At 41.1% G+C, this 12,021-nt stretch overlaps 1 protein-coding gene and 1 long non-coding RNA gene across 4 annotated transcripts; one reads left to right on the forward strand and one right to left on the reverse strand.

The window, feature by feature from the left end:
- Nucleotides 1–1,073: 1,073 nt before the first annotated feature.
- LOC108656457 (uncharacterized) lies at nt 1,074–2,180 on the reverse strand. The gene is made up of 2 exons (XR_001925878.3): nt 1,704–2,180; nt 1,074–1,645 (listed from the first exon to the last, which is right to left on the reverse strand). It is a non-coding gene; the product is annotated as an uncharacterized LOC108656457 (long non-coding RNA).
- Nucleotides 2,181–2,908: 728 nt separating this feature from the next.
- Nucleotides 2,909–6,922, forward strand: LOC108655738 (uncharacterized). 3 transcript variants are annotated; one of them, XM_089263830.1, is made up of 3 exons: nt 2,909–4,798; nt 4,961–6,531; nt 6,592–6,922. In XM_089263830.1, exons 1-3 carry the CDS (start codon nt 3,050–3,052, stop codon nt 6,641–6,643), a joined length of 3,372 nt encoding a protein of 1,123 aa, XP_089119956.1. In that variant the 5' UTR covers nt 2,909–3,049; the 3' UTR covers nt 6,644–6,922. The 3 variants fall into 3 exon arrangements, with proteins under 3 accessions (XP_089119956.1, XP_089119957.1, XP_089119955.1); XM_089263831.1 differs by having other exon boundaries at nt 2,909–3,793; nt 4,751–6,531; XM_089263829.1 differs by having other exon boundaries at nt 2,909–6,531.
- Nucleotides 6,923–12,021: the final 5,099 nt, after the last annotated feature.

Below are 12,021 nucleotides of genomic sequence, written 5' to 3' on the forward strand. Positions count from 1 at the left end.
TAAAAGACAAATCTATTAAGTTTATTGTTAAACAAAAACAAAATATTGTTGAATTGAATTAAGTAACAGGAATGTACAAAATGCATAAACAAGGATAAAGAAAGCGATAAACAGCGTAAACAAAAACTAACTAAATGCAATTAATAAGCCGCACATTTCAATAAAATCTACAACAAAACAAAAGAGAAAACATTTAAAACAAGATAACAAATTCTAATTGTGCAACATTTTACAAGTTTTTCGATTCGACTAACAATCCACAACAGCAAAAACAACAGCAACAGCAACAATATTTGAAATGAACATTTAACTATTTATATATGAATATGAAATTAAATTAGCAAAACAATTTGCAACTTTGTTAATTTGATCATTTTTAACCAAAGAGAACAAACGAATATAACAAATATTTAATATTTCAATAAAGCAACAGCAAATGGCAAGTTAAAAAAAAAAAAAAACAATTCAAAGGCAACGCAGCAAAAGACATTGAAAATGTAACAAACAATGAAATTGCAATAATTGTAAAGAGTAACAAAATATAATATTTAAAATTAAAAATTATAACAAATATCTGGATTTCATTATTTAGCAATTGTTTAAATATAGTCGAAATTTTGATTGAATAAGGATTTGCTTGCATACATATATGGAATCATAACTATGAATCATAACAATCCTATGATATAGATATTGACATCTGGTCTATTTAGGTTTGTTGTTCTATCTATCCATGCATAGTCCTACGATGTTGGGCTTTAGAATTGAGGTATATGATGGTTCTACAACCATCATAGATTCAATATATATATATTGTATATGTAAACGTAAAATCTCTACCTTAGTCTTCGAGAGGGTTCCGTTCATTCAGACGGATAGCTGGAAATACGAGTACGGCTGGATTCACTCAGTTCGGCGCTCTATTCAAATATATATCGACTGTTTCGGCTTGGCCACGCCTCCATCGGTCTGTTACATATCTTTGAACAAAACCATTATTCCCACTTTCCTGTTTTTGGGGTATATTCTTCCCATAAAAAATCCCACCACTTATTGAAACGAAATTTAATGGCTTTCGCTTGCTCAACACATGGACTAATACATTTTATTTTGCAATTTACGAGTATAGGCTTTATAGATTGATAGAGTATTAGATATGTGTGCCTAACATGGGCACGATTAAATGTCTCAATATATTATCATATGTATGTGCTTCTTGTATGTTGTCTTTCTAGGCATGGCATACGTATTTATAACAATTAGAAAGTAAGTTGATTAAGTATATATATATATTATATATGTGTATATATAGTATAGATTGCGAGTAATATGAAATGCTAATCGATTTTGACAAGAGGACATTCTTGTGACAATACGATCCCAAACAACAGCAACATTTAACATCGTTAAAATACCATTAGGTTATATAAGTATGTATATGTTGTAGTATGGAAACATAGGTATGTATATATATGCGATTATTAAGTAAAGTACATCCAATTTGGGCCGCTTAACAAATGGTTACAGTTGTAGTTGTGCGTTTGTTAACTGGCTTCATTTTGAAAAATGAGCCAAGTTTTCTTTCTGCCTTCCTGCTCATATTTCCTCAACGGCGATTCACATTTCTCTTGCTAGTAGGGTAGTCCTAAGTAAGATTAGATAGAGATAATTTTTTTCTGTTTAAACTCTTGACCAAGTATTACAATTTTCTTCACTCTCATCATCTCCTCCTCCTCGCAACGGTTCCAGTTTTGTCGGTTGTCGGGTGGACGTACCAGCCGGTACGACCGGCGTGCCATCGACTAAGGCTGAGAGGCAAATGCCAAGCGTGTGGACTACACACTTTTGCTTTTATAGGAACATCTCGACCCGGGTCTCAGTTGCTTCAGCTTAAACGCAATTTTACGCCCAGATGCGCATCTAACCTAATTCATTTATTTAGCACTTGTTCGACGAGTGAGCCAACATATTGTTCATTGCACTTTAATTCGATTTTGATTGGAAACGCTCTTATCGCATTTGTGCAGACGACCTAAGCACTGTGTCTGTCTTAGCCCGAAGTACATGAAGCCTTGACGTCACACTCGAAACGTTTATTTCGTTTCAATAGCTAGGAAATAGGCATGTACTGCCAATATACGTCCATGTATATAAATATGTGACGCTTCAATGGAGAGAAGTGAATAAATATGTAGCTAAGTGTGCTCAATTAGAATCAATGGTTTCGAGTAGTTAAATTGATTTGTATCTAAGTACATACATATTTCAAAATTTACAGCAATACAGTTGTGCATACAGATATATGATATATGGTAGATGCATTGAAGAGCTCAATGAGGAGCTTCCTTTCCATCTAGTTCTGCCTATGTATATCAGTAATATTTGTGGTTAATATACATATGTATTTCACTGGAATTCATTACATATTTTACATTATACTATTATCGTTAAGAAGGAAATTCATATTCAATATCATACTCCCTCCACTCAGTCATTTAATCATCATTAGATTCTATAATAGCCCCAATCGCTTACACATATGTTCATTGGACCTAGTTCTCTTCCTCTTGCATTTATTTTTGGAAATCAATGAGCCGTAGTATACCGTAATTTTGTCTCTTCTATGACGTCACACCATACAGCTGTTCTAGTTGAAATTCATTCATAAAAAGTTTCAACTGCAAAAAATAAGCCAAAAAAAAAGAGGGACAATCTGCGCATTAGAGCCAGTTGAGCGAAGTTCTTTTCGCCAGGACAAAAGCGCATTGGTGCACATGTGCGATAAGCGAAATTGAATCAATCAATGGAAAATTGAGATTCATTGAGAATACTGCGCCTCAAACGCTGCGTGGGCGTTGTACGTAAGGAGCTAGTACGCTCTTAATACAAATCTGGTATAAAAGGCCAGCTTGGCAAGCGGGCTAGTCATTCAAGTTCCGAGACTTGCTCAAGTAACGGCTACCACATAGAGAATTCTGATCCCATTCGAAGCACAGCGGAGCTAACAACTAACTGCAGCACATAAACGGAGTACTTGGAAAGCCAAAGGATGGCCGCGAATCCCCAATGGTTAAGGCTTAACATTCTAGTTGTGCTCCTCCAGCTGGGTGGATTGAACCTCATCCATGCCAATACCGAGACATGCAGCAGTCGTCAGCAGCAATGCCCATTGCAACCGTTATATCGCTCGGTCAACGATCATCGCAGTGAACTGGAGGAATACGACGAGCACCTAATATATAGACAAACAAATGAGAGGAATGACAAGCCAATGTATCGGGAGAACAGTCGGCGAGATGATTGGTCAGTACGACTAGACTCCGAGGATCGCGTACAGTTACTTGCTCGCGATGACAGGCGGGACTCTCGCAGGGAAGTGCGACAAACTGATCGTCGCGATCATACTCGCCGAGAGGCAGAACGTGAAGATACCCGTGATGATACTCGCCGAGAGGAGCCCAATGATCGTCGACGGGAGAAACGTGATGAGTTCGAGAGAGAAGAAAGCGCAGATCTGCGGAGACAAGAACGGAATGATATTCGCCGAGAGGATCTGCAAAGGGAAGTACGTTCTGTTCTCCGAAGAAAGGACTACGATGATAATCGTAGGGAACAACGCAAAGATTTCCGAAGCGAACAACGTGATGTTATTAGCCGAGAGGACCGTGTAGATCTTCGAAGGGAAGGCCACTCTGATATCCGAAGAGAGGAACGCGGTGATATTCGCATAGATAGCCGCAATGATTTCCAAAGGGAGGTTCGTGATGGCAGTCGCCAAAAAGAACGCGAAGATCTCCGAAGGGAAGAAAGTTCTGATCTCCGAATGGAAGAACGTCGGCGAGAGGAAAGCGAAAAGGATATCGGCCGAAAGGAACGTGATGCTATTCGCATGGAAAGCCGCGATGATTTCCGAAGAGAGGAACGCGACGATATTCGCCTAGAAGATCTCCGAAGGGAAGAATTTGGTGATATTCGCACTGTAAGCCGCAATAATTTCCAAAGGGAGGAACGTGATGATATCCACCGCGAGGAACGTAATGAAATTCGCATGGAAAGCCGCGATGATTTGCGAAGGATGGGTGATTATACTCGTCGACTGGAACGCGATGACCTCCGAAGGGACGAACGCTATGATATTCGCCGAGAAGATCTCCGAATGGTTGTGCGATCTGATCTTCGTAGGGAGGAACATGATGACATTCGTCGAGAGGAACGCGAAGATTCCCGAAGAGAGGAACGTGATGGCGAAAGACGTTCTGATCTCCAAAGGGAGGAACGCGATGATGTTCGTATGGAAAGCCGCGATGATTTCCGAAGGGTTGGTGATTATACTCGCCAACTGGAACGCGATGATCTCCGAAGGGACGACCGCCATGATATTCGCCGAGAAGATCTCCGAAGGGTTGTACGATCTGATCTTCGCAGGGTACAACATAATGATATTCGTCGACAGGAACGCGAGAATTCCCGAAGAGAGGAACGCAATGATGTTCGCGAGAATTCCCGAAGAGAGGAACGTAATGATGTTCGCCGAAAAGTAGACTCTCGAAGCGAAAGACGCTCTGATCTCCAAAGGGAGGAACGTGGTGATATTCCTATGGTAAGCCGCGATGATTTCCGAAGGGTAGGTGATTATACTCACCGTGCGGAACGCGAAGACCTTCGGAGGGAAGAACGCTTTGATCTCCTTAGGGAGGAACATGAGGATGCCCGAAGAGAGGAACGTGATGACGTTCGTCGAAAAGAAGACTTACGAAGCGAAGGACGCGAAGATCTCCGAAGGGAAGAACGTTATGATGTTCGGCGAGAGGAACGCGAAAATGATATCCGCCGAGAGGAGCGTGCTGATATTCGCATGGGAAACCGAGATGATTTCCGAAGAGAGGAACGCGATGATATTCGCCGAGAAGATCTTCGAAGGGAGGAACGTGATGATTTTCGCCGCAAGGAACGCGAAGAGGGCATCCGTCGAGAAGAACGCTCCGATCTCCCAAGGGAGAAACGAGAGGATTTCCGAAACGAAGGATGCTCCGATCTCCAAAGGGAAGAACGTGATGACAATACACGAAAACAAGAACGCTCCGATCTCCGAAGGGAACAGCGTAATAATATTCGCGATGATTTTCGCACTGAGCATCACGACTATTTGCGAATTGAAGAACGCGATGATTTCAGACGAAAGGAAAGTAGTAGAATAAATGATGCATTGCGACGACATGAGCAACGAGAAGACATCCAGCGACGTGGCGAAAATGAGGAACGCGACAGTCGTCGCTATGAGGAAAGGTTGGAGCGTGTGGATGCAGAACGCGATGAAAGGCGAGTGAGTCGGGAGGGTATGCGACGAGTTGAAATTGAAAGTGACCGAGAAGTTCGAGACTCCGATATGGTCTCTCGCCGTGAAATTCAACGTGATGGCCGTCGACTGGCCACATTTCGCGATTACCATGGGGATCAAGAACTGCAACGTGTGGAGACTGGAAGGCGAGTAAATCGGGAGGACACGCGAGCGGCCGAGAGGGTCGTATCTCGTAGACAAGACAATGATAATCGAACTGACCTTCAGCAACAAGAACGTAATAGTCGTCGTGGAGAGGAACGCACTGTGCAACTACGTGAAGACCGCGATATATCTCGAAGACAGGAACGTGAAGCTCGTCGCATTGTGGATGCCGAGCAAATGGAGAGGCGAGTCAATCGAGAAATAATTATGCGCAAGGAAAGAGATGAGATGCGAGCAGAGCGCGGCACTCGACGACAGACTGAACGAGTTGATCTGTTGGATGCTGCTCGAAGACAGCAGCTTGAAACCCGCCGTCGTGTGAACGTGGAGCGAGATGCGATGAATCAAATAAATCACGAGAGGAGACGGGAAAGGGAAGGAATTCAGCGTTCAAGTGATCGCTATGTTGTTCGACAAGAGGAAAGAAACGATCTCCGCCTTGTAAATCGTGAGGAACGAACACAGAAACAGGAAGATCGTCAACTTGTTACGGAAAACATGCGGCGGATCGTTAGCTCTCGGCGTGAAGATCGTTTTGGAGATCAACATGAGAACCGACGAGACGAACGTGTTGATATCCGACGAGAGGAGGGCATCAACCGCCGTCATCAAGAGCGCGATATCTCACGCAGCCAAGAACACGAGCAACGCGGTGTATCTCGAAGAGAGGAACGTGATGCCGATATCTCTCGACGTGGAGAACGACGTGGAGATATGCGGGAGGACGATCGACAGCAGGTCGACAGTCCTCGTGACATGGAACGTCGTGAGCGCGAGGCTTTAGCCGCTAGGGGGTCAATGGAGAGTGAGGGACGTGAAAGTCGAGAAGATGCCAGGTTGAGTGCCCGTGTCATATCGTCAGCATATAAGAGCAATAATCTTGAAGACCAAAGGCTGTTTGCACAGGATATGTCTCTGGCCTGGCTAAGCAATAACTACAGCAAACAGATTCTTTTGATTGCAGGTCAAGCGCTAATTTTGCTAGTACTCTACTCAAAGTTGAACAGCCGTAAGGGACATGATCTGGGGTGAGTATATGACGATGATGACAATAAATTCATGTAACTAAATATACAATTGTTCCATAGACACCGACTGGGTCATCATATCCAGGGCTTTATGCATCCAGCTGGCTGTTAAGGCACACGGCTAACACGACAAACACGGCTTTACGAGAAACTTGATAACCTGAAACGCATAAGTACCTAAGCAAATATACATACATATATACGGAAATGCTATTTAAAGAATAACCCCTTCGTTCCCACATACCGTGCAGCGAGCTGAATGCCGAGAGTGGATCTGAGAGATGTGTTTGCAAATGTATTCTACAATTTATTCGAACTGTTACTGTAAACTGTAAACTGTAAACTACACTGAACTACAAGCAAATATATAAGTTATACATAGTTGAGCATATGCAAAGCGAGAAATCTGTTTCAATTTGGTTTTCCGACTTTGTCGCCTGTCCACAAGCCCCTCAAGAATCATATCATTTAATCCCTGATGTTCTCTGGCTGGGACAAGGCGCTGCTGCAGTTGTCCGCATCGCATAGTTAGTCACATGCCTGCTGACCACCAAGCCATGCATACAGTATGCTCTTACGACTATGGGTATTACCCACTTAAGAGTTACAGCACAACCACACACACACAGAGAGAGAGAGAGAGAGAGAGAGAGAGAGAGAGAGAGAGAGACGCACACACATGAGGGTACGGAAGGCTGAACTGGAAAATTATTATTGCGATTTTCCATGTCGGTTGCCTTCATCCTTGTTCGCCTTTTGTATGGCAGACAGTATCGTTGTTGATAAATTTCGCACATATTAGATGCCGGACTGCTGGTCCATACATCTTTCGGTTTTCAAAGGATTTCCCCAAAAGGGTGCCAGGACTAACTGCCCGACAGCCACACAGCCGGACTGTCCGACTAGCCAAGCAGTAAGCCATTCTTAATCAGTGCAACCAGCACAAATTTTACACAATTTTCTTCTATTGGGGATTACATCGCATGGTGAATGTATGTAGAGTCAACTCATGGCCAAGCACAGAGCAGACAGACCGACAGTGCGACAGGCAGACCGACAGAGGAGACTATGTTTGTTTGTTTGCTTCTCTTTTTTTTTTTTTTAATTTTATTTTTTTTTATCTACATATTTTCAGTCGAGTTATGTGATGAAGTGGCACATAAGCACAGGGCTCGCTTGTTATACCCTCATATACATATATTTAAAAAAAAGGGAACATTTAATTAATTACTGTGAGACGGTACGGCATCTACTGCTTAATGCCCGCCTTAAGCCTGGCTTAGTTCAATCTGTTTTTAAGCCAGCTTAGATAATAATCTTCGCCCTTATCGCAGGCAATAAAATTGAAATTTATTTGCGATTTGTGCCATTTATTATGTGCGCTTCATTCCCATGCATAATTAGCTACGAGTTTCGGTTATTTGTACAACGAAAAAGTCTATAAAAAGTGCGTGTGTGTGCGTGTGTGTATTTTAACTATAATATGGGTAAGCAGCAAGTGTTGTGCTTTACGGCAGTCTATCCAAAGCAAACTTTCACACTACAGAGCTGGGTCATAGAACCAAGGCAAACAAACACACACACACGAGCAGAGTGAGAGAGAGAGAGAGAGAGAGAGAGAGAGAGAGGGGGAGAGCGGAGAGGACATTCGCCAGGGAGAGTTATTCGATATTAAAATGCCACAAAAGCGCAATAAACCAACAAGAAAACATCATAAAAAATTGAGTTTTCAATATTTATTCGAATTAAATAATTCACGCGCGTTGGTCTGTGCGCCATAGCTGGGCAAATGAAAACCGCACAGCCACGCAGTGATGCTACACCCACGAACACCCACACCCACACACACACACACACTAAAAGAGACAGTAAGTGAGAGTGGGTCTGGGGTGGGAAGCGCGTGTGTTCGTGTGGCTAGACTACCGGAAGGGCTCAAGAAACGTTACACAAAAACAAAAAATAAAACACCAAAAAAAAAAAAGGCGAGAAGAAGAAGCTCGGGCATCAAGGGGTCTGAGTTCTGGTGTGTGGAACTTGTACGTACGCCATTTTACGAGCATTTGAGGTTTATTTTATGCTTTTAAGCAAACACATGCCCGCTCCCTAGAAAACACCGACACACCCCTACACCCAAAGAGCCACACACACACACACACACACACACAAAATGCAAAACAACATAAATTTTGAGTCAGAAATCATAAATTTCAATAAAAACAAGAAAGTACGTCTGCTGTTTGGAAGTTGACCAAACTTTTAATGCCCTTGAATGCAGCACGGCACGAATAAATCATCGAGTGAATGATTGATGGACTGATTGATGGATGATGTACATACAACTGCAAACTGTTGAGCAATATAGCTGTAGCTGGAGTAATATGAAATAGCAGAGCGAATCGATTGATTGACTGATTGAGACTTTGACTGAAATGAGTTAAAGCTGTGTGAATGATTGATTGACTGCTGGATGCATGATCAGTGGATCCTCAGCTGTATTATAGAGCTGCTTTAAGTAATGAAAGATTACATTGACTAACTGTTTGATTGATAGACTGATTAAGAGCTTCAGCTTTAGCTGAATTTAAATTGATGGATGATTGACGATCCATAGCTGGGCGGATCAAAAGATCCAAAAGCCAAGAAAGGATAGAGTAAGACATAGCAAGCCTCATGCAAATACAATACAATAACTAATTTATTGCTCGACTGACGGATGGAAATATAAGGAGTGCTGTTGTCAAGACAAATGATTGATATTTATTGCACAATTGAAATTTCGAAAAGCTAAGCAGCTCAACTTAGTAGTTCAACTTTTGTAAAAAACCTCTCGAAGAGGTCTTATGCAGAGCTGCCAGTCTGTATTCCACATATGTATGTATATATAGTGTATACTAGCCTAGCCTCTATAGTCCGCTTCTGTAGGGTATGATGAAAGGAGCAAAACAGCAAATAAATACACAAACTGGAAAACAGGCTGCTCCATAGCAAGAGCAGTGAGAGTGCGCTTGCATCAATATACATACATAGAGTGCAGGGCAGAGAGTAGAGCTGAAAAAGTGTTGGAAAGGACGTTTACATATGGTAGTGCTTGCACAGTTAAGTAAATGCATCAGCCAGTTGTGTTAGATAGTTGCCAATGCTTTAGCTCTAAGCTCCTAGCTCCGAGCTCTGATTGAAAGAGCTGCTGCCTTAGCTATGATGCAGAGAGCTGACTTTAAAGAGCTTTAAACTACTTCACAACATATTGAACGAAATTATTTTATTAATTATACCAATTTGTAACTCTAGATATATGTATGTTGTATATAAAGTGAACTCTTCTTTTAAGACAGGCTAGACTTCTGCTTATTTTATTGACTCTCTGATTTGGATAGCTGATAAGAGACTATACAAGGTAATGAGGTTGGCAGGCCATCCAGTAAGACCGTCTGTCTATATCATATTCAATTCATTCATTTATCTGCTAATGGCGATTATTTTTATTTATTACTGCTGGAATATTTATTACTAATGAATCTGCCGATATTCTATTACAATCTAATGCTAATGTCTTAATATAGAGCTGCAAAATATGCGCAGATTTTCGAATTGAAATTGGAAACGCGAATGGCGGAGGAATGATTGGAAAACGCAACGAGAATCTCGATGTGGGCAACAGTGCGAGGGAGGCGCCGATAGTTATCGGGTGGGAGTGGCCATAGGGGCTGGGTGCGGTGGCATCGGGGCGCCGGCGACATTTGCTCTGATATTTGCTAGCAATTTTCTAAATTATCAATTTCATCGGCAACTGAGCAGCTAGCGAATAAATAAATACAGAAATAATAAAAAAAAAAATAATAATAAAAAAAAAAAAAATAGAAGGAAAATGCGTGGAAAATGGAAATCGAAATGGGCAAAAAGAAAATACAGCAAGAAAAACGAAACCATGGCGCAACTGCCAACTGGTGAAATTCGTGAAAATTCGTGAAAATTCATGAAAATTCGTTTGGCAGAAAACCGCAGCAATTCGAGCAGCGACAGCAAAAATTCAGCACAACTTTGCCATTAAACGTCAATAGAGTTGAATGCGAAATAGGGCTCAGAAAATTGGGTAGAATACGGGATAGGGGGGGTGGACGATTGAGGTAGTTGTGGGAGAGGGGGGGGGGGGGTGGCTGACTGATTGGAGGGCGGCTGTGGAAGCTGCGATGCTCTAAGCGAAATGTGCAGTTAAATAAAAATCAAAGCGGTTTACGTTATCAGCGACGATTCGCCAAAAACGGGGGCGTGGACAGCAGTTTGGGGCCTGCACTTGATTTGGGGACTCGGCGTTCAATCGCACTGCCAAATGCGTACGACTTGCGTTGACAGCGGCAAAACGTTTGCATAATCCACCGCCCACCCGACCAAATCCAGTTGCCAGCAGAAGACTAGACAACGCCCCTGCCCACCCACCCCCCCTGCCGCCATCGACCCCACTCAGATGCATTTCGTGCAAGGCAAATGCGAAATTGGTTTATGCAACAGACTTTTATGGCGCACGTCAGGCCGGCGCCAAGGCAAACTTTGACAGCGCCAACGCAGTCGCTGGCAAATTTTTAAATAGAGGCGAGTTGGGGTAGCTATCGTTGAAGGCGCAGCGGGCCAGGCCAGGGGAGCGCAGGCATGTGAGCTGCAAAACCTGGCGCACAGCATCCATTGCATTCGTGCAAATAAATTTGCTGTGCACGTACATGAAAGCCGTTTGCACAAGCATGCAATCATCCACAAATATTGTCTAAAAACACACACACACACACACCTATACATACACCCACCCAGCCCACACTCACACACACACATACACACACAAACAAATGAGTTGAATATTCAGGTTCAATTTGTGGAATAAGTTCAATTGGTAATTTTAAAGTCCTGAACTGAATCTATAAAAAAAAATCAATAAATATTTGTACAAAATAAAAGAAAATAAAAAATTAAAAAAAAAAGAAAAACAAATTAATAAAAAAATTAGATAATAATAATAAATAATATATTTCTTATATTATCTATAAAAAATCAAGAAATATTTGTAAAAATATTTAATATTTAAAAAAAAATATTGATTGAAAATAAAATTTAAAAAATAAAAGAAGTTTAAAAAATAAATTAATATATCTTATAATTTCTATATAAAAGTCAATAAATATTTGTAAATAATATTAAAGAAATATTTATAAAAAATAAATTTTTAAGAATAAAAAAATAAATAAATAATATAATTATAAGTAATGAATAAATATGTATAAAAATATAAAAGAAATATTTGAAGAAAATATATTAAAAAAAAATAAAAAAAAGTTAATAAAAAATAATATATATATAAATAAATAATATATTTCTTATATTATATAAGCAAGCCAATGGTCCTCTTCGATAAATATCGATGTCTAGCTATCGTTTAATTTGCGGAATAATTTCAATTGGCTTTTGTTGGTTGAAAATGGTTGATCCAAGTAAATAAATATATAA

Source organism: Drosophila navojoa, chromosome X (assembly GCF_054131105.1).
Source record: "Drosophila navojoa isolate 15081-1374.11 chromosome X, UAZ_NAV_1.0, whole genome shotgun sequence".
Taxonomy (NCBI): Eukaryota; Metazoa; Arthropoda; class Insecta; order Diptera; family Drosophilidae; genus Drosophila; species Drosophila navojoa.

Bases quoted from the DNA above. Each gene is read 5' to 3' on its own strand.
- LOC108655738 (XM_089263829.1), top strand. From the start codon at position 3,050: ATGGCCGCGAATCCCCAATGGTTAAGGCTTAACATTCTAGTTGTGCTC. The intron at 6,532-6,591 runs GTGAGTATATGA...ATTGTTCCATAG, and splicing joins CGTAAGGGACATGATCTGGG to ACACCGACTGGGTCATCATA.